This window comes from Sander lucioperca, chromosome 7 (assembly GCF_008315115.2).
Source record: "Sander lucioperca isolate FBNREF2018 chromosome 7, SLUC_FBN_1.2, whole genome shotgun sequence".
NCBI classification, from domain to species: domain Eukaryota; kingdom Metazoa; phylum Chordata; class Actinopteri; order Perciformes; family Percidae; genus Sander; species Sander lucioperca.
The window spans coordinates 15,716,934-15,738,432 of NC_050179.1; the positions used below are offsets into that span (position 1 = coordinate 15,716,934).

Below are 21,499 nucleotides of genomic sequence, written 5' to 3' on the forward strand. Positions count from 1 at the left end.
TTTCCGTGTTTTTCTCGGTCATGTGGAAATCGGGGATATTACCTGGCATAAAAACAGAGATGAAATGTCACCACTCAATTTAAACTATTGACATGGATAATGTAAGATTTTTTTGTTTTTTTTATTAATTAAACAATGTGTTTTCATATGTCAACAATTTGACTAAAATCTACTCTAAGAGTAAAGACTATTAAATTAAGTACATTTGTAGAATGTTTTGCCTCCATATTTGCTGGCATGACTGGAGTAGGCACCTGAGCAGACCGTCAGGAGGAGGAGGAGAGTTTAAATATTGATCAACTTCACAAAAATGAAGTCACTCACCAAAATGGGTATAAATACATTCTGGTATTGCAGAAAGAGGAGGGACTCTTAATCACTCGCAAATGAGATTCACCCTGGTGAATAATGTGACTTGGCCTTTTGTTTTGGCACCACCCAGTGTTTTCATAGGTTAAGGCCTCATTAATGGGTTTGCAAAAGCCTTCTTGCTGAAATTTAAAGAAGCATTCAATTATGTAGTGTGTGTATCTTTTTGTGTTTTGAAGAAGTTGTTAACCTTTACCAATTTAATGTGGATAGAAAGAAACTTTCCACTGGTGAAAATGGAGTGTTGTGTGGTTTTATAAACATTTTATCTCAAGCACTTTATAACCTCTAGCTAATCCTTATATCCGTCTACAGCTCTCTACTGACCCAGCTGAATTTGTACTCGGAAACGTCCAGTTAAAAAAAACAAGACAGCAGTTGTCTTTGTAAAGGTAAATGCATCTTAACCTAGCATTTCTACATTTTCTCATGTCTGAATATTTTTGAGGTTTATGACAACTTTGTATAGAATGTCTACTCACTGTTGAATTCCTCTTTGTATTCAGTCTCAGTGGTCCAGTCAAGTATGTCTAAACAAACAGCCATTCACACAAAAGCATTGTCATTTGTCAGTGTTGGAGTGGAAAGTAGGCCTTTGTGTTTTACACACTGACAAAATCCCTAAAATACCAATTCATTTAGTTTGTGCATTGAAATGAAGGATTTTTCATCGTATTGCTATTTGTACTATTTACTGTACAATCTGTCACTTAAGACTGTTTTACCTTGTATTGTTTAGATATTTAAGTTTTTGTCTCAGTGTTGGTACCGTGTGCAGGCCGGCGCAATGTGAAGTTGGCATCCAGTACCCGTCCCCTGTGTTGTGAACAGGGGCTCACTGGTAAATGAAATCTCTGTTACATAGAGGCCGCCATTTTGATTCTTATCTATGGTGCTGTGTGCAGGAGTGATGGGCACTTCTGATGTGATGTTAGTACATACCAGTTTATACTTATATCAATAGCACTGACATTGTTAGTTTTGAAGCAGAGTTGAGTCTAGAGAGCTGGCTGTTGTGGGGTCAGACTGGAGTGCTCCCAGACATACCAAAGCTCCTGTTGTGAATCGTCGTCAACCTGTCTCATACTTTTCCTCGCAAATGCCCTCATAATGTTTACTCATTTGTACTCATTTAAATTATGCAGCTCTGACATGGATAGTAATTCAGCATGTTTTAAGTACAAAATGTATAAAAGATGTGTAAAGGTACTTTGTTTCATGGATCAGTTAACCTCTCATTAACATTTCCACCAATTTGATACATTACTCTATTTTTTGATGCAAAATAACACTGCTGTACTTTCCATATCTACAACAGTAGCCAATTTAGCATGATCAAATAGACACTTTTTGAGAATAATTCAAATGTTAGAGTAGTATTGCTCACATATGCATTTGTTTACATTTTCATAGTCATACTATTTTGTCCTGCAGCTGTTAGTGATCCATTTTGAAGTAACTTATCTTTTTTAGAATTTTGTATCCATGTATCAAAATGTAGAGTATTTTTGTAAAACTAAACTTTTTGGTTTATGCTTATAGCACAGAATATCATTGCTGGTATGTTTTCCTGAAATGAAGCGCAGGTTTATTGTGAAGTGTGGGACTGAAATTAGAAATGTAATTAAGTGGACATCAAGCAAATATGTTGGAACTTAATTCAACTGTTCTAACACTGACTTTACCCAACCTGTATAACATAATACACGGGCTAGGTTTTTCTTGTGTGTGTGTGTGTGTGTGTGTGTGTGTGTGTGTGTGTGTGTGTTTTTTTCTTTTGTTTGTTTTTAATGTCATGCATCTCAAATGGCACTTTGACTCATCCATTAACTGTAGATCAGGTTAGAGCGCAGTAGTGATGTTTCCAAGCATTCCATTCCTCTTGGGGAGTTTAAGAGCACATTATATTGCGGAAGAATTGCGGAACAGTAATGCCTCTTAAAGCCATACCAACACAGAAAGCCAACCTGTGACTTCAGTTTCATGAATGTAAATGTTACCTCATGGTGTGGACATAGAGCTTGCTCTACATCTAACATCGGACCAATTACAGTTGTAGAGAACATATATTTTGAGGCACAGAGGGTGGGTGGGTGGCAGCAGCAGCAACTGTCATTTGTATTACTGTACATTTGTCAGATTGTTTTGTCTTGGATTTTGGTGTACTTTCATGTTTCTTCACATCCAGTTTCATTTTTGAGCAATCCAGGATGCTCAGTCTGACTCTTCGAATAGCCACTTCCACCTGAAAAAACATGTGAAACATTAATTTAATGGTGGTGGAGATAGCACACAAATCTTTACAAAATATCAGTTTTGTCCTTAAGTCATGTAAATGAATATCCATGTATATTTAAATGTGAAATATACTGCAGGGGTATCTTGAACTTCAATTGTGATGCTTTCAACAGAACTTTGTGTGCCTTGATAACTTAACTGTTACTCTGCTGTGTTTACTGGTGTCCCTTTTGTGTCATTGCTATTTGGCTCCTTGTCCTTTTTATTCTCTAGGACTGTTTAACATCAGGACACTTTTCAGTGATTGCATTTTTATTTCTAAACACAAGCATAACCATAGCCCATACAGACAGATTTATTTAAGTTTTAACATTTTCTCTTTGGAAATCCATTGCAGGATATCAGAGTGAGTACTCTCAACATAATATTGTGCAACTTCACCAGTGAATTGTCAACTTGTTTGTGACTTTCTGTTGAAAATGTTTTCATGCCTCGTGAGATTTGTACATGTGAGGTAAAAGGGACGAGACCGTGGAGATTGTTTTATGGAGAGCTTTCTTGTGTTGATGTGCTTGTCAACATTACTATTGTTGCTGTGAAATGCTTGATCAAAAGGAGCAACCATGATAAATTAACTGTTAATTGCCAATAGTGTGAGCTGTATCTTGTGTGTAATCAGTTTGCTCATTTTACCTAGTTCGCTTTCTATTTCACATTCTCCAACAGTTCTGTTGTATCCGTTCTGTGTAGCTTGAGCTTTAGTATCTAGCCTTAAGACCCTGCAGTCAGGATAAAGGTCAACCCCAGTGTGTTATCATACATCTGAACTATTAACATGTACCTTGCCTTGGGTCTGGACATTGTATACTCTTCTGTTTATATCTGTAATCCTGCTGCTACATTAAAATAAATTAATAAAAATATAAATGTCTTGATTCATTTCTTTTCTCCCCCCTCTTATGTTTTAGATACACTTGTTATTAAAAAAAAAAACTCTGAAAGGTTTTTATATTAATCTTTTAAATATTGCATGCAAGTAATTTATAACAAATCTGGTTTCAGGTATTTTGTATTGGCACAAATGCTATACTAACATCAGTAAAAACACCTGGTCATAGTTTACTAGTTCTTCTATATAGAATCTGTAGGAAGAAGGCTAGCGGATTCTCAGGGTCAAAAACAACATCAAACTCAAGTTTTTTCCTGAGAACAAGGGTAGCAACCAGTCTGGCAAACACGGCAGTGAGGCCCCATATGTGATACTGGCTTCCTGAATCAGGGTCCACAAAATAAAAAGAGTGCAGCGACCCCATCATCCCAGCAACACTGTGGATAGCATCGTGGTCCTCGTCACTGGTGAAGAACTCCAGAGGTACTGTGAACACGGCACTGACCTCAGCTGGGTTTGGACAGGGACAGAATGACTCATCTATGAAGCCAACCACCGGGGTCACCAACAGACCACTCTGTTAAGAGATAAAGATGGGAGGGGGTAACATGAGAAAGAGATGGACCCAAAGCAGCTGATGCCCTGAAGGGGAAGAATAATTTGTAATAAGAAAGGGTTTATTGCCAAGTAAGTAACACTTGCAAGGAATTTTCCGTGGTGGTTGGTACACATAAACAAACATACATGTTGAACATTCATATAAAATAACCAAATACAGAAGAAAATATATACAAAATAGCTGTTTAACATAAGAAAAAAAAAGAGGCTGAATGGATTGAGTGCAGAATGTGAAAAAAAGATATAGTATGTGCAATGGGCAGGTGTAGTCCAGGATCTAGGTTGTACTGTCCTACCTTACTGATGAGCGGGACCAGTCTACAGACCACTTGAACATCATCAGGTGGTAGACCTATCTCCTCCTCTGCCTCTCTCAGAGCCGTGTCTACATCATCTCTGTCACTGGGGTCTCTCTTCCCGCCAGGGAAACACACCTCACCAGCGCTGGTCCTCAGCTGCAGAGACACACAAGTCAGTTAAAAGTTGATTAGATCAAACAGACAGCTTATATTCCACCCACAACTGACATCCACTTAGGTTACCTCTTTTGAACGCAGGGTCATCAAGGTGCACAGCTCTCCATTCTTCACAACCAGTGGGATCAGCACCGAGGCTTTGGGCAGCACCGACAGAGAGGAGAACTTGTTCCCACTGTCAAACTGCTTTAAAATTGCTATCGTCTCCTCTTTAATATGCATTGTGGCTGCTCGGTTTCAAAGCAGAAACAGGAAATTGGAGGACAGCTACAAAAAGAAAACATGCACGCACTAACGTCACACACTGAAAGTCCAAAGTATGTAAACTAACTAGAAGCCAAAATATACTCGTGTAACGTTACAGCATGAAACTGGGTTTTCAGGTCCGACGGAGCCTAAAATTGCTAAATTAGTTTCTGTTAACCAGTCGCAGCACGGATATAAAACTAAACTATTTATCTCCAGAGAATATCGCCTGCAAAACCGTGGAAAAAAAGTAAAAACAAGAGCTCGAGCTGTCCCACATATTCGACGTCACAAGGCGAAACGGTAAGCTAGCACAAAGCTAATGCAATGCTAATGTCGCATTGCCAGGCCTATCTCCAATGCAATGCTGTTTAGTTATAGGACATCTTTTGTTAATGTTTGCAGTACGTGTAACTTAACAAATGTCACTCTCCCTGTAACGTTAGCGGTCTAGCTAAAATGTATTAAAGGGTGCACTATTCACCTAAAAATACGACGGCTACGCTAACGTTGCCGTTACGTAACAAACCTCTAAAACTAGTGATGTGCTCCGGTGCTCGTACTGTGCTTTTCGTACCGTGTCAATTACATGGATGTATTAAGAGAAGTCAAGTATCCTAAAAGTTTTCCGTGCAGCGCATATCGACGTTGGGTTCTTTACATAGACAGTATATAATACTTATTTACCATAGTAGGCTTGTATCGTTTTAGGGCAATGACGTCACTGGTGACGCCAGAAGCCCTAACACAATTTAGAAAATGTTGTTCCTAAATAAAACGAATAAAGTCTACCCTCTACATCATTTTCCTAGTTACACAAGCACATTCCCTGCTCCCTGACAAGTTTACACGCACATTTACTGCCACTTAATCAATGACGGCTTCTACCTAAAACACACGTTTTTTGCCCACATTAAGATTACATACAGTATCTTTGAGTTGCGCAGTTTTTGTTTTCGTTGAGCTTTGCCACTGCCGTGCACCTGATACACTGTTTAATATTAGGAACTGTACAGGATACCGGTGCTTCCCATTATACTGTATAATGCAAAGATTATCACATGAACAATAAGACAAGGAATTGAAAGTCATTGTTCTCCTGAATATGGCTAAAGTAGCTAGAGTTAATTTTTAAACATGAAATATGTTAACGTTACTCCCTCTGAGATAACTGAAAAAGTGCAACAGAAAAGGAAAAAAACAGGACTCAAGGTTTCAACGAGGTTTATATTGCTGTAAACATATGAAATAAATCATGAAGTACATTCCAAGTCAGTCACTTTATGGCATAATGAGAGGATATACAGTACAAGTCAAAAGAGAAACAAACGGAAGGCTACTTTGATTTGACTGACATCTCAGTGAACATAAAGCAGTAGCCTGAGACATGATTTGTGAATTTGAACAAATTAATGTTATTCTATTTCTATCTCCAAGATAATACTGCAATTTACAGGTAATCTCTATACACATTAGTGAATAAATAAATTAAAATGTAACAACCAAACCAAAATATTCATATATATAATTGATCCCACATATTCATAGGGGAGAAATTAAATATTATGTTAGTTATTTACAACCCACAAGTCACATTTTGTGGATTTTTATGTAGAAAAATAAAGATTCAAAACACAGCAAAGCTAAAGAGGGGCATCACAGTGGTCCTAGTCTTCATTGATTTCAGTCATAGCATTGCCTTTGCATCACTTCATCTGCTCACACTTTGTACTTCTCCTTGGCTTGATCATTCAGTATACAGATGTGCTGTGAAACAAATAAAAATAAACCAGAGACAAGTCAATTCATGCATTTCTATTGTCCAGAAATTTGATTTTCTGTTCAAATTCAACATTTTGTTCAGCTAGTCCAGGGCTGTAGCTACCATTGAGGGCACTAAGTTCATGTCCTCTGTATTGTTTTATAAAGAGACTGTTTTACCAACCTGAGGAGGTCTTTACATTCTACAATTAACCACAAAATAGTCATGGACTTTTTAAATTCAGACTTTTTCTAAGAAAAAATGTAATTAAATTTGAATGAAATATACAGTAAGTATTTAGCAATTCTCCACCACAAAAGGCATTTTTCACATTCTGACATGTCAAAATAGCATATTAATAACATTAAAGATGGTTCAGTTCTATTTACGTGTGACAAAATGTGTGCTCGAAACAGCAGTAGTCATCCAAAGGAAAAGAAAGAAAAAAACTATTCACAGCTACAAAAGAAAACAAAAAATGAGTATTAAATATTTGGAAAAACATTTTATTTTCTCTTTGTTTACTTGGCAGTGGCGTTTGATTGATAAACATCATGCATGCGTCACATTTCCTATTTGAACAAAACAGTAAACTACACTGACATTTTGTATGCCAACTGCAAAAAGTGTTATCTATGATAATCAGTATACTCTACATAGTGTATACATTTAAATGTAGCATGGAATTCAAACACAGCTATTGTTTAAAAAACTGTCCATCCTCATACTTTTCATCTTAAGTAATCAACTGCAGCAAACTTACACTGAGATCTCTGAAGTACTCATTGTAGTCCAAAGCGTAGCCCACTAGAAAGGAATCTGGCACCTCAAAACCAATGTCTGAAATAAAAATATAGACACCACTGTGAGTCATATAAAGAAAACAAACCACTTCTTCTAACTGCATTAAGTGAAGTAAAACTGACTGATCTAAAATGAGATGCGGAAACATTTACTGTTATCAGAAGCTCTTTAGTGAACTAATATATGTTGCTCTTTTACTGTCTGTGTAGAGTTATACTTATGCTGTCAGTGCTATGTAGTGGGAAGTCAAAACGCTTACAGTAACAGCTGTCCTTGAGGGACAATCTTAAAGAGATTATCCAACTCAAACCTAAAAGCATTACATAATCAGAGACAGTGTGAGCAGGGGGTTTTCAGGCATGCGTTAGTGCATAAGTGCCAGGCTCGGCTATATTTGGAGTACATTTTCCTGAAATTACTGTTAATCTTGCATGGAAAACACAGCTTTATTAAATAACACTTCACCAGCCCTTTAAAGAACCAGACACACGTGTGAGTGACTGGCATGAAATGAGCATTATATGTTACTACATTCATACATCATACGCCAAGAGCCATAAGGAGCAACGGCGCCTCTGCAAAATAGCCTCGGGAAGGAACTTGTTTTGGTGGAACATGTACGATCAAAAGTTGTTTTAGTCGTGCAACAGAAAACTCAGATTGGACAGATAGTCTAGCTAGCGGTCTCGATTTACCCTGCAGAGATCTGAGGAGCAGTTAACCATAGTCCTCATAAATCGACCAGAGTTTAAAATGCCAACACAAAGAAAGCCCAAGATAACAGACATCCAGCCTAAATGCGGGTCATCCGGCGGCACCGGAGCAATCCCGGGAGGTGGAACGCCATGAATATAGACTATAGATAACATGTCTTAGTGTGAATTAAGCAAAGAGGCACTCACAGTCCGGTCTGTACCCTGAACTCCTCGGGGTCCTCTTAACCAGAAGGCTGGAATTACACATAGAGAGAAAACACAGGATATTTGAAACAAAAGCCCTAAAGGAGATGTTAACATGCCAAAGAGAAAAAGCAGTTGTCACCACAACCTTTTCAGTGCAGGTTTTAATCCTGACAGATGGCACCTATTGCCTGGTACACTCACACAACACCTTGGCCAAACAGGCTAAGTGGTGCCAATGAATAGAGGTCGCCTGTCTTAAAGCTCAATTCACAGAAGGAAAAACGATTAAAATGATTCTGAATAGGTGAAGCATATTGTTTCTAAGGGTGGTTAACTCTGTCGCCTCACAGAGAGAAGGTTCTAGGTTGGAGCCTTTCTGTGTGGAGTTTGCATGCTCCCTTCATGCCTGTGTGGGTTTTCTCCCACAGTCCAAAGAAATGCAGGTTAGGTTAATTAGCGACACTAAATTGTCAATTTGAGAGTCTATTCAGCTCTGTTGTATTGGGTGGCAGCAGAAAGGTCAGTGGTTCATATCGCAAAATCTCAGCAAGATAAGGAACTATGTGACTATGTGGGAAAAAATGTTTTTTTTTAGGGCTGTCAATCGATTAAAAAATTTTATCTAATTAATTACATACTCAGTGATTAATTAATCGAAATTAATCGCATACATAATTAACGGTGCCTGAACCAATACTTTTTAAGTAAAAAAAAAAAAAAAAAAAAGGGTAGGCTACTAAACAACAGTTGGTGACATTAAAGAACGGCTTGTTTATTGCTAAGGCCATATGGTCAAAATTAAATGATTTAATAATAATGTATAACAATAACTTATTTCACTAGTAAATTGCTGTTGAACGACAAAAACAACCACCAGATGGGAAAAGGATATTTACAATAACTTCAAATGCACCACGAGCCTGTAGTTTACCAGTTTCATTGAACGCACCGTCTGTGTTGTTTTTCCAATGGCATCTGCAGATTGTTACATACCGGTGTTGAATCCTCTACAGTAAAACACAGTCAAACTTTACACCGTTTAGCGTAAGCTGTCAGCATTTTAACCGTGTTTAATCCAGCTACTAGCTAGCGGTAAGCTAACGTTAGCTGCTGTCGAGTATAGTGTTAACTAGCGTCACGTGCAGCGGTGTTTGTGTGTTGCCTGTAGGCTATCGTCTGTTTCAGAGCATCAGAGAGAAGCGCAGACATATCAGTGGCACCAGATTTCGGTAGCCAGGGTTGGCAGGAAGAAGATTTTTACAAGTAAATGTTCCAGTTAATGATCCAGGCAGAACATTCTCGTCTCCCTCCTTCATTTTACAGTCCAATGGTGGCTAGAACGGCTCCGGGTCAAACGTCAATATGGAATGGATTAATCTGCGGTTTTTTTTTAACGCGTTATTTTTTCTCAGATTAATTAATCGAAATTAACGCGTTATTTTGACAGCCCTAGTTTTTTTGTGAGTATGTGTATGTGAATTGGGTAAACTGGCCATTTAAGAATTGTATTTAAATATATAGTTCAGTTAAGAATTGTTATTCACAATGGAAGCTTGGCAAGAGACAGTGTCGATAAATGATTATAGGGTCAACATCAAAACAATATTAATCAAATGACCCTACCCATATACAGTAGTTAAAAAAAAAAATTACTATATTTTATGCAGGCATCAGAGGAAACCCACATTGCTTCAAACATTTCCTGTTTCAACCAGCTATCAGGAATAAATCCGAGAAATGGCCTCTACTTCCACAGTGCAGTTAAATTAGTGCGGCAGATTAACTCTTAAGCTGCCCCCTCCCTCCATCACATTACATCTCTAAAGCAGCCCTAAAGGAGAGCGTCCATTAGCTAAGAGCCCTGTTATATGCACTCGCTCTATGGACATACCAGCCAGTTACAGTGGAGGTCTATAATTTAGCCTCCTGGATGGTGCCTACCTTACAACTTTAACCATCTTGGGATTGCATTCACTCAGCAGGGAAAGTAACGTCTGCATCGTCCTTCCTGTCTCCACAATATCCTTTTTATAATGCAGGACACCGGAAGTGGTCACATTAAAGTGGAGGCATAAACATAACATACATAAAAATATGACATTTATATAACTCACGTACAAAAAACGTTGGTGTTTTATCTCCAATTGGTTTTACTCTAAAATGATGTCTTCCATTTTAAAACAATGAACAAATGCAATAAACATTACAAGGGTTGGGTGACATGACAATGTATATCGTGAGATGATGTGGATTTTTCAACGATAAAGAGATGAATCCATTCTGTTAATGCCAAGGTATTTATATCATTGTGAACAGTATTGCAAATCAGTGAGCAGGATTTATGTATGACAAAACTGGATTGGATTGAAATGTCATTTACAATATCATGATATACATTTATTCACAATACAAATCACATAAACTGATTTTACCATATCGCCCAAAAAAAACAGACTAAAGAAGAAAAGTCTTACCTCGACAATCAAAACATTCTGCAGAAAAAAATGAAAAGGACATTTGATGAAGTACACAGCCATACAAGACTGTGTAATTGAAGTATTTCTGCCTGACAAACACTTGTGGACTAACCTTGCCTGAGAGATTGGACAGCTCATCCCCTCCTATGACTTTGACACTGTTTGTTGACTGGTCATTCTGGGGGACACAAAGAGGAGACAATATCATTAAAAGGTGCTGTAGGTAGGATTGCGAAGATCCAGGACTTAGCCAAAAAATTTGAACATCAACAACTTCTCAGTCTCTCCCCCCTTTCTGCTAAAGCCCAAAACGGTCTCCTAAGCCCCTCCCCCCACAAGGGAGAATGAATGCGTGTGCATGAGCAGTGATTGACACGCAGTTAGACACCCCCCCACGGCCCTGATTGATGTATCTGAACAGGGAGCTGTGGATTTTTGCAAATCGCACTACAGGCTGTAGGTGGTGCCAGAGGAGCCAGATTTTTTTTAAATTACCTGCTTCATGTAGTTCTACTGGAACATAGGGTCAGTTTCAGCAAATATGACAGAAAGTTACCTACTGCACCTTTAAAGGACAATTCAGGCGCAAAACGAACCTAGGGGTTAATAACGGATGTGTACCCACTCTGTCGCTCTCTGGGACATGTTTTCATGCTAATTGATTGTGTTTGTAGCTTGAAAGAAGTTAGCACAGACCGCTGATTCGCTTACAACGCTAGTATTCGGGGCACAGGGAAAGTAAAAATAAATCACTATTTTGTACCACTAAAAAGGCTCAAAATATCACCAAACTTCAACGGTAGCATAGTGAGGGTCCCTACATGTTAACCGAAGCATTGAGAACTTTGTAAGTACAGACAGTTTATTAAACGAAGAGCTGCGGGAGCTCCGTGAAAGGGCTACGAGAGAGAGAGCTATACCGCAACAGAGCCTCGTACTTCGGGAAACTGGTGGTGTACCTGTGGACATTGTGAAGATATGGCCACCGGACAGGAGTGTCTGTGTTGCACGGAGTGGGACCTGTTGCGTCGCAACACCCAAGAGACGCAGTGTTTTCCCCTCTCTGATAAACAGGGCTGTACTTGAAACTTTTTTCTATGTCCCGAAAATAAAATTGGAGACGGCAACCCAGACCGGAGGGACCAGATGGACAGTTATCCGCTGAATACGTAAACTAGACAAGTTATGTTTTACATCGGTGTGATTATTTCATATATATTGAGCAAATTGCTTTTGATTTTAGTTGGCATCGCCAGCTGAAAGTCATGACTGGTTTCCCGAAGTACAACGCTCTGTTGCGGCATAGCTCTCTCTCTCTCTCGTAGCCCTTTCACGGAGCTCCTGCAGCTCTTCGTTCAATAAACTGTCGGTACACTTACAAAGTTCTCAATGCTTCGGTTACCATGTAGGGACCCTCATTATGCTACTGTTGAAGTTTGGTGACATTTTGAGCCTTTTTAGTGGTACAAAATAGCGATTTATTTTTACATTCCCTGTGCCCCGAATACTAGCGCTGTAAGCTAATCAGCGGTCCGTCCGCGCTAGCTTCTTTCAAGCTAAAAACACAATCAATTAGCATGAAAACATGTCCCAGAGAACGACAGAGTGGGTACACATCCGTTATTAACCCTTAGGTTCGTTTTGCGCCGGAATTGTCCATTAATGTAACATTATCCGTCTCAGTTTAGATTAAGCTTTAGATTAAGAATCCCTAAAAAAAATCCTCACCACAAATCGTAAGTTATGACTATAACTATGGATCTATGAGACCAAACGATGACCGTCACCATCTCTTGTCGTGGCCACCTGGCTGCTCTATAAAATAATAGTCAATATGTGACCTGCTCTTATAAGGTCACATGACTTTGTTGACATAATGTCTCGAGGATAGGATGAAGGATTGCATCATTCAAGGTAAGACCGTGGTGAGTCGTGGTCTACATTTACTATACATTTTTAAATGTTTACAGCAGTGGCCCATTTCTGATTTAATGAGATTGTTCTAATTTGTCACCCCATATCACACACCTCACATTAGCACAAGTGCTTCCTGGAAATTAAATGAAAAAAGGCATCTTACACAGTAGCTCTTCACCCTAATGAAATCCACTGTCAGGGGGACTGATTTATCACTGTTCTGGTTCAGTACTTTAATGTAGTCCAGGAGGTCTGCGAAGAACTTGTATCCTCCTTTTAGCACACACAGAGCTACAATGTGGTGTCCCCCCATGTCCCGGATTATGTCGCGGGCCAGGCGTTCTGTCCTGGATCAGAGAAGTAGGACACACAAAATAGTAAAGGCAGGGACAGAAAGAAAACCGATGCAATGGTGAAGGCAGTACAGTTTTTATGGACAAGGAGGAGATGCTTTACATGATTTTGCACTTAAACATAATTGCTTACAATGCATTTCACTGCACTGGACATTTAATCCCCTGCCTAACAAATCCACATTCAAATGCACTTCAGGATGTGGAGGAGTGATTTGTCAAACAAATGTGGTGAGACTGTGAAACAGAAAGAAACGTATGACTGAACAAAAATATGAGAGTCATTTTTAATGTTTGTTGCTGGTGGTGATCGGTTTACCTGTCCATGATAAGCCCATGGGGGATGATCACCTTGTCCAAATCGTTCTCATAATGTCTGGGGACACAGAAAAGGTCCAGCTCATGGCCTTTCTCATCATCAGCGATCTGAAACACGAAGAAGCCAATCTTTTCAACTCAGCACAAAACGGTATACAGTACTGGCAGAAACGTGCGCCAAAGACAAGTCATCACAGTAGTCTCGCATTGCCAGACCAATCTCCACACACAGCGCTGTGGAGAAAGTGAATCACAGTCAATAAGCCATTCCTTGCGCCCCTGGCAACGCCGAGCCTCTCAACCACCTGTTTATACATCCATGGTTTATTCCCGCACACACACACACACACGACTGAGATTTGAGGGTTAACGGACATCAAACGCTCATTTAGTGTAGCACAATTGAAACACTCCCATATTGATTGGAAAGCTCGTGCCACATGCATGCAGCCTATCAAAACAGGCCTACACTGCGCGCAGCGCAACCACACCCTGACAAGTGAACAAATTAACAAATCCCCGAACGAGCCAGCAGCAAACAGTTTACAGCCTCACCTGCAGATACGAAGCCATGTTACCGGCGGCGGGTCCTGTTCAGTCGCAGTGAAATATCTGAAAAGTCATGCTCAGGTGCTGAGTGAGAGAGAGGTAGAGAGCGAGAGGGAGGAGGGTTTGTTGACTGGAGGTGGCACGAGCTGCTCTACCGCGAGCGTGCGCGAGCAGCACATGCTATGCTTCTTTGCCGGGGTATAATCCCTTTACGTCAGAATCCAGTTTACCTTCCCGATAATCTGATTTGTCCGACGCAACCTGAGTTTAAAATGCGCCACTGGTCACAACTACTACTGCACGTTTTGGTAACTGTGACAGCGATGCTACTGCGAACGGTTTAAAGAAGCTGCAGATGACGCAGTTATAAAAATATAACTGATGACAGTTCCGACTCCCCTCACTAAAAGCACTACACTGCTCCCTGCGTGTGGTTATATTGCATCATGTGCTCTGTAGCGAGTTTATAACTGTACAATGGATTTTTATAGACGCTTGTAACCCAAATACACCAAGATACCTACTCACTATTGCATCACATGAAATCGAACTACAACTTCTTTTTTATATTATTTTATTTATTTATATATATATTATATATATCTCTTATGAAGTGGTATTACCATATTTTATAGATTTGTTTGTTTTGCCATGTTTGTACGGTATCATTTGTGTTAGTGTTAGTCATACTGCCTTAAATTAGAAAGTTAAAACAGGAACAGTGAAAACTGCAAAACAACCCATTTTTTAATATGATCCCAATTTAATGAGTGATACAGGAAACATAACTTTTTCAATCTTACAAAAAAAAGCAACCCCAGGTGTTGTACAACAGCAGGAGCACAGGAACTATGACAACAGAATAAACATGTTCTCATAGTTCAAAACACCAAAGACGCAAACATCATCATCTTTGTATGATAACAGTCTTTATGAGTGCCACTTGTGACCGTGAGGCCAGATCTCAAATGACACCATTCCCCTTATAGAGTCCTACTTTTAGCCTGAGACCCACATACAGAACTGTGACTGTGGGCAGAAAGTAGAGCACCATCCAGATGAGATGACATGATTTGAGAGAAGACCTTAAAAGGGAGAACACTCATTTTTTCTTCTTCTCATCTTTCTTGGCACCATCGGCTTTTTCCTTCTCCTTGTCTTTGTCCTTATCATCTTTTTTCTCTTTGTCGTCTTTCTTCTCTTTCTTGCCTTCCTCCTTCTCCTGTCCTTCCTTCTTTTCTGCGTCTCGGTTGGAAATCTTGTTGTTGATCAGGTTGTGAAGAGCCACCACAGAGCGTATGAGCGAGGCCAGGTAGACCACCAGCATCTGGTCGTTGGTCTTAAGGTAGAAGGCTTTTGTGAACTCCTGCAGACAGAAACATAACATTCAGCAACACAAAACCTAAAGCAATACAACACACATCATGTTCATAAAATATGAAATGAACATGAATCTGGTGGCTAAATAATAATTACTGAGATTAGAAGCAAACTGACTTTACAAAGGAATGGTGAAACCATTGGATAAAAAAAAAGTGTTAAAAATGAAAAGAAAATTATTCTGGTTGAGTATTTTATCAACTAATCAACTCTAGATAACTGAATTCCATTTTTAAAAACAATGGAATTGTAGAGTTCAAAGTTTATCACAAATTTTTATTTGGAAAACAGTGTTGCAGTAGCAGTGTGTCTCACTTAATATGACTAAGTTTGCCCTCCAGTGGATAAAATGAGAATCTGCTGCTCAGTTTTCAGTTCAATTTTTTTGTTTTCTTCTCCACGTGTATTTGGTTCACTGAATGATTTCAAACTTGTGCAGTAGTTGTAATTGTGCAGTATTTCTAACATACTAAGTGTGCTCATTGTTAAAATCCAGTCACATAAGATAAGCAAAATAAACAAAATGTCACTTAAATTAAGTAAAATTACAATTGCTACAATTCAAAAGACACCAATCGTTACTAAAATGCTTACATGGTAAAAGTCAAAGTAAAAGCCCCTAAAACATAAACGACATACCAGTAGATTTACGTCTGGCAGCAAGTTGAAGACATCCTGCAGCTGGTAGATGATCTGGTGGTTGATGGGAAGTTTTCCTGCCGTCACTCTCTCCAGGTAAGAGCGGATGTCCAACAGCTTCGAGTTGAGCCCCTTCAGGCCGTGAACTTGATTTGTGATCCGTTGCGACAGGGTGCCCACTGTGGTATCCTTGATATCTCTGTATATGGTATGTAGCAGATGAGAAGTGAGTGGGCATGAGTATGCATGTCTTAACATATTCTGCAAGGAGTTATCATGTGTTGATAATTTTCATCAATATGTCCTTGCACTTTTGGTGATTATAGTAAAGTAGAAGCAAAGTTGTATCACTCATACTTTGTACTGTAAGAATTATTACGAAACGCAATATGTGGCAGCCGGTGTTGATTCTGTGGCGCACCGCCACAAATAAGTCTATGTGTGGGAAACACTGCCTTCAACCAATCAGACCAACGATCCGGGTGACGTAGTAGCGACAGCGGCATCAACGGGTTGCTGCTCTTCGGTGGCCGTCATGTTGAATGTAAACAAAAAGCTGCTTGCTGTCGCTACGCTATCGTCATCGTGTAAAGCCTGCCTCAACGGTTGTGATTGGTGCCTCGATTTGGAAAAATTGGAAATGGGCTTGAATGGGATCTTGGCCAGACTGACTTGGAGAGCAAATCTCAAATTTGCCGGAAGTTCGTCAGGATTTTCCCAGGCTAGGTTAACAGTGTAGCAAAGTGTGTGTATCAAAAGGTAAGTTTCGTACCTGAGCAGGTGCTCCACACCCACTTCCTCAGCTTCCTCAGCTCCAATCTCACTGGTGACGTGTTCAAATGTCTTGGATGTTGGAGTACCGTCCTACAAATAGCAAATCACAACAATGAAAATACTTCTAACTCTAAACCAAAGTTTGTTTTCAGCTAGCATTACAAAACTTAAAAGAAAAGCGCAGTGTTCGAAACCAATAGATGTGACAGGATGACAACACTGCAGTACAAATGGTCACATTTCACTGGGAATACTTTCTAACAACTCGGACCAAAAAAGAAAAACTACAGCCCTTAAAAAAGGCCTCCCAATTTACCTTGTGGACAGATTAAAAGGTGCAATATGTAATATATTTACTGTATTAAATCCAAAAATTACCACAATGTGTCATCTTTTCTGACAACAATGCTAAAGCCAGTATTTTCTCCTTTGAAATGTCCATTCCATTACGGAATGTCCGTTTGTGTTTTGGCCTATGTGTTGGTATCAACTGACTATTTTAACAGCCGGGCCGGTTTGCCAGATATACCTGTAAAAACACAAGCCCAGCACGCTACAGCTGTAGTACAGCCATGGAAGCAGCAAACAAACAAACGGGATCAACAGAGATAGATTATACTGACCTAAGAAACCTCAGTGTTTCTAAACAGTTGCATGACCAGAGACATAATTAAACCCGGGTTAATATTGGAGATGTATTTGAAAGATGGAGACGGCTTGGAGCCCAAAAGGAGGCCGAGTTGGCTAATTTCCTCCTGAACAGGTAAGCATTAGGCTTCAGGCTAATTTATCATGGCTACTAGGGACGGCATTTTATGTCATTTCAACATTTGTGTACTCTGTATTGAATTATATAGAGTACTTGAGTTGGTTACTCGCAAAAATAATTGAGTCAGCCAGTGAAGTCCCGACTGGTCCTGGCTAACGCTGCCATGCGATAACTGCTAACGTTACCGGAGGATGAGGCAAGCGGGCCACGGCCCAACCACCGTGACAAACCTATGACAAAAACCGCAAGTTTGAATTCATCATAATGGAACATGCAATTTAACTTTGGCAAAACAACCGTGTAGCCTGTTCAGCGGTGAGTAATTTTAAGCCAAGAAAGTGTGTCCGTCAGTCGGGTAGAGAGGACCATGAGTTTGTAGTGTGTTTAGCGATTGTTGCCGTAACTTTAAGCCGAGACAGTGTGTCTGTCAGTCGGGTACAGAGCTCACATTGTTGGATGCTGCAGTCTCAACCTGGCAACCTCCGTGAACTTCGAGTCTGGGGAGGAGGGGCCGGGGGAGACGACACTCTCCAGTATTTTGAATTTGGACTGCAGCAACTATTTTAAACGCTAGCTGTCAGTATTACATATTGCACCTTTAAATACAAAGGAGTAGTCATAAAACCTAAAATCTCCAGACTTGTGTCCAGGAAACCCTGCATGCATCGTCACCAAACTCACACAAATGGAAATGTATTTATTATGTAATTTATAATTAAATAAATGCTCACTCCAAAACGCTTTTGGAAACAACTACTATTGTCTGCTTTAATGCAATCCATGATTCACTTACATCATGTATTTCCTCCACGGAGATGTATGCTTCTGTGGGTAGACCAAGATCTTTGGGCTTCACATCTATAATGACTAACACCTGGATGAAAGACAAATATATGAGCGACTTATTCAACATCAGAATGAATATGAGTAGAACAAGGGGATGTCTCAACACATGCAAACTATGCAGAGAAAAAAAAGTTAAGCAGTTACATACCGAGTTGGTACAGTACTGCTTGATGAGCTCATTGATGGCAATGTCATTCTTATGCAACTTGGGTCCTGTGTGGTACCATCCAACTATTCTTTCTCTGGCTGAAAACCAGGGAAGACACGTTATTCACAAGTATAAAATCAGGGTCACCCCATCACGTAAAACATAACTGAATCTGGTAGACATAGGCAGTGCCTTACCATTTACTTTCTTGAACATGCCATACATGTTCTCCAAGTAGTCATGATCCAGGAACCACACTGAGTCATCCCTGTCATCCTCGTCAAATGGCACTGAAAAGGAACGTTGACAATGAATTAAAGAATTGACTAAATCTGTCTGTGGCAGACTTACATTTGCTGACTTTTAGTATAATTTTGCTTCATATGGTGCTGTAGCAGTTATAAGTTGACAGTAAAATGCTGTTTAATGCATATTCAAATATCTTAAGGGGCCATCCACTGTTTTTACACATGATAAGTCTACTACCTACTACTCAGACTATGTAACGTTGTGTAATGTTTTCTGTGGCTGTGAGGGGAACTTTCTAAGTTCTTAAAAACTCTGAAATACACATTTATAACAGAAAGCCTGCATTACAAACTGGGGTGCATAAAGTTTTAAACATGTGGGTATTTAGCAGGCAGGGAGGGTTAAATGAAAGATACAATTGAGTTGCATTACAAGAAGTGAAGGATCATAAAGGACTTCAATGTTCTTGATTGAACATGTTTCTCTGAAGCCCTCCAAACGCTGTCACAATGTCACTCACCTGCAAAACTATTTGAGACGTCAAGAACTTTTTTATGCCATGATCCCAGAAGGACACCAACCACTCGTTTCTGATTGCCAACTTTTCCTATCCTGTAGATTGAATTGTCAAACAAAGGTTAGTTTACCATACTTTAGTCAGAAGTGAACGCAATGACTCACAAACTCTAAATAGTCGTTAGCTAGGATGCTACTGTAAGCTAAGCTAATGCACAAATCTTCATGTTATACATCGCTAATTAAATGAATGACGAGATGATACCATTAGTGTGTACGTTATAGCAAGTTGAACTACTATTAAAACCTAGCTAGTATGTTATTAATTCGTTTAACGGTTTAACAAATTGTTTTCGAACACTGGCTAGGTGACGAACGAAACTGATTTCACCGAGCTAACTAGCTTGGTCATCTCTGCATTCATTTACAATGGGGCTCTGACTCAGCAGGGCTAACATTAGCTTAGCAGCAACGTTACGCTTCTGGACATTTTAACTTCCAAATTGACATCAAGACTGAACACAAACATTGAACTTACTGACCTGTTAAAATGATCAACCACGCTGAGCAACACCAGTGGGTGAACGACCACATTTTCCACCGCTAACTCCGGCATTTTTGCAATAAAGATAACAGCTCACAGCCCACCTCGACACAAGGACGGCTACGCTATACACTTCCGTTTGCGTCTGACGTTTCTTCCGTTAAGCTTTTTTCCCCTCTTACTGAATTTGATTTGATTTGTGTTGTTTTATTTATTTTTATGTAATGTGTCATTGATATTCTCACTTTATGTCCATCATATATTTTTTACATACATTATTTTTGATCTATGTGTGCTAACCGCTAGTGTTGTTTTACCTGTATCTTTGTATATTGCATTTTGTCAATAAACATCGTCTCTTCCGTTTCTCTTGGCAACAGAGAGACGCGGAGAAAAGGCAAAGGCAGTAGAGTTGTGTCAGCCGTTCACAGACAAAATGGCAGGAACCGAGCACGTAAGTTAGCTATGTGTTTAGTGCATTTTTTTAGTTTCGGAAGCGTTTTCTTAAATGTATTAGTAAACTTATTCATGTTTATATTAACGTTAGATATCTGAAAACACCGAAATTGCATCAATTAATTTGACGTTAGCTAGCTAACTTCCCCTACTGTAACCTTGCTAACTAAAATAAAATCAAGCATCCTTAAAGTTGCTGTTTATTAACTACTGTTTAATTAGCAGACTCTGTGAAACGTACATTTCATAAGTGGGTGTTTTATTAATCATCTTCATTCTGTCCTGCAGGTAGAAGTTGAGGAAACACTGAAGAGGATCGAAGCCCATAAAGGTGTGATTGGAACAATAATTGTCGATGCAGAAGGTAAACCAAAAGGCATAACGCCTAAATCTCCAGCACAACAGTTTTTTTACCTGGGACATAAGGTTTACAATATTGTCTGACTAAACGTTTGATCTTTTCAGGTATTCCCATCAGAACAACTTTAGATAACTCCACGACGGTTCTGTATGCAAGACTTCTTCGCCGCCTCACGATGAATGCCAGGAGCACAGTGAGGGACATTGACCCTCAAAATGACCTCACCTTCCTCCGCATTCGCTCCAAGAAACATGAGATCTTGGTTGCACCAGGTGAGTGTGTAATAGTTAGATTGTAATTGTTGACTTAATAAAGGCCCACTGAAATAAACACACATTTAATATTATTTCAGCCAACAGCTGTAACTTAGAAGAGGCTCTACTGTTTTTCCTACATGTGTCTTCTTTTATGTCTCTGCAGAGAACGACTATCTGCTGATAGTCATCCAGAACCCATGTGAATAGCTTCTGGACATTTCCATGAGAGTCAGCCTTTGGTTTGTCACATGGTGGTGCTTTATCTATAGGCAAAATATCTTTTTTCCACTGTTATGCTGCTTCGTGTACTGCATAATCCCTCTTCTTCTACTTGGAACTCAAGTATGTTGCCTTAATCTAGCCTAAACAATGCATTGTTTGTTCTACCTTATGTTTTTCCTTTCATTTTATGTCTTTGTGTTGATATTGGATTCTGTGAAATAAAGCTGCTGGTACAATACTTACTAGATCATCCCTGTTGATTCTGATGGGTGACATATTTGATGAAAACCCTGAATAAAAGAAACAACAAATGCAGATGCTTCCCTACAGGTGTACTGTGCATCAGACAATTAAGAATTTAAACTATGATGTATAAAGATGTATAAAAAAGCCGAAGTAGCTTTAAATAGGACTTTATAT

The 21,499-nt window shown here is 39.4% G+C and overlaps 4 protein-coding genes across 5 annotated transcripts; 1 reads left to right on the forward strand and 3 right to left on the reverse strand.

Moving 5' to 3' along the window:
• Positions 1-124: 124 nt before the first annotated feature.
• Positions 125-5,237, reverse strand: nudt7 (nudix (nucleoside diphosphate linked moiety X)-type motif 7). Its single transcript, XM_031293351.2, has 3 exons — positions 4,657-5,237; positions 4,411-4,569; positions 125-4,073 (listed from the first exon to the last, which is right to left on the reverse strand). The coding sequence occupies exons 1-3, from the start codon at positions 4,810-4,812 to the stop codon at positions 3,720-3,722; spliced, it is 669 nt and encodes a 222-aa protein (XP_031149211.1). The 5' UTR covers positions 4,813-5,237; the 3' UTR covers positions 125-3,719.
• An 809-nt stretch (positions 5,238-6,046) lies between these two features.
• On the reverse strand, positions 6,047-14,391 carry hprt1l (hypoxanthine phosphoribosyltransferase 1, like). Of its 2 annotated transcripts, none has more exons than XM_036003390.1 (9): positions 13,925-14,391; positions 13,371-13,477; positions 12,862-13,045; positions 10,894-10,959; positions 10,779-10,796; positions 10,246-10,328; positions 8,305-8,399; positions 7,362-7,438; positions 6,047-6,603 (listed from the first exon to the last, which is right to left on the reverse strand). In XM_036003390.1, exons 1-9 carry the CDS (start codon positions 13,940-13,942, stop codon positions 6,556-6,558), a joined length of 696 nt encoding a protein of 231 aa, XP_035859283.1. In that variant the 5' UTR covers positions 13,943-14,391; the 3' UTR covers positions 6,047-6,555. The 2 variants fall into 2 exon arrangements, with proteins under 2 accessions (XP_035859283.1, XP_031149355.1); XM_031293495.2 differs by having other exon boundaries at positions 8,305-8,351; positions 13,925-14,371.
• Positions 14,392-14,670: 279 nt separating this feature from the next.
• psmd7 (proteasome 26S subunit, non-ATPase 7) lies at positions 14,671-20,037 on the reverse strand. Its single transcript, XM_031293492.2, has 8 exons — positions 19,782-20,037; positions 19,244-19,335; positions 18,672-18,764; positions 18,475-18,572; positions 18,274-18,354; positions 16,710-16,801; positions 15,938-16,136; positions 14,671-15,284 (listed from the first exon to the last, which is right to left on the reverse strand). The coding sequence occupies exons 1-8, from the start codon at positions 19,853-19,855 to the stop codon at positions 15,021-15,023; spliced, it is 993 nt and encodes a 330-aa protein (XP_031149352.2). The 5' UTR covers positions 19,856-20,037; the 3' UTR covers positions 14,671-15,020.
• On the forward strand, positions 19,974-21,321 carry LOC116045685 (dynein light chain roadblock-type 2). Its single transcript, XM_031293493.2, has 4 exons — positions 19,974-20,237; positions 20,528-20,603; positions 20,705-20,872; positions 21,021-21,321. Exons 1-4 carry the CDS (start codon positions 20,220-20,222, stop codon positions 21,062-21,064), a joined length of 306 nt encoding a protein of 101 aa, XP_031149353.1. The 5' UTR covers positions 19,974-20,219; the 3' UTR covers positions 21,065-21,321.
• Positions 21,322-21,499: the final 178 nt, after the last annotated feature.

What these genes read in the sequence shown, in the direction of transcription:
- nudt7 (XM_031293351.2), bottom strand. Translation starts at nt 4,812, where the DNA reads ATGCATATTAAAGAGGAGACGATAGCAATTTTAAAGCAGTTTGACAGT. An exon ending in TGACCCTGCGTTCAAAAGAG is followed by an intron (nt 4,570 to 4,656) that starts GTAACCTAAGTG and finishes GTGTCTCTGCAG; the next exon opens with CTGAGGACCAGCGCTGGTGA. An exon ending in TGGTCCCGCTCATCAGTAAG is followed by an intron (nt 4,074 to 4,410) that starts GTAGGACAGTAC and finishes ATCTCTTAACAG; the next exon opens with AGTGGTCTGTTGGTGACCCC.
- hprt1l (XM_036003390.1), bottom strand. An exon ending in TTAGGGTGAAGAGCTACTGT is followed by an intron (nt 10,960 to 12,861) that starts GTAAGATGCCTT and finishes TGTGTCCCCCAG; the next exon opens with AATGACCAGTCAACAAACAG. An exon ending in AGTACTTCAGAGATCTCAGT is followed by an intron (nt 6,604 to 7,361) that starts GTAAGTTTGCTG and finishes TTTGTTTCACAG; the next exon opens with CACATCTGTATACTGAATGA.
- psmd7 (XM_031293492.2), bottom strand. Translation starts at nt 19,855, where the DNA reads ATGCCGGAGTTAGCGGTGGAAAATGTGGTCGTTCACCCACTGGTGTTG. An exon ending in CGTCTCAAATAGTTTTGCAG is followed by an intron (nt 18,765 to 19,243) that starts GTGAGTGACATT and finishes GTTCCTTTTCAG; the next exon opens with TGCCATTTGACGAGGATGAC. An exon ending in CATGTTCAAGAAAGTAAATG is followed by an intron (nt 18,573 to 18,671) that starts GTAAGGCACTGC and finishes CCTGGTTTTCAG; the next exon opens with CCAGAGAAAGAATAGTTGGA.
- LOC116045685 (XM_031293493.2), top strand. An exon ending in AATAATTGTCGATGCAGAAG is followed by an intron (nt 20,604 to 20,704) that starts GTAAACCAAAAG and finishes TGATCTTTTCAG; the next exon opens with GTATTCCCATCAGAACAACT. An exon ending in TGAGATCTTGGTTGCACCAG is followed by an intron (nt 20,873 to 21,020) that starts GTGAGTGTGTAA and finishes ATGTCTCTGCAG; the next exon opens with AGAACGACTATCTGCTGATA.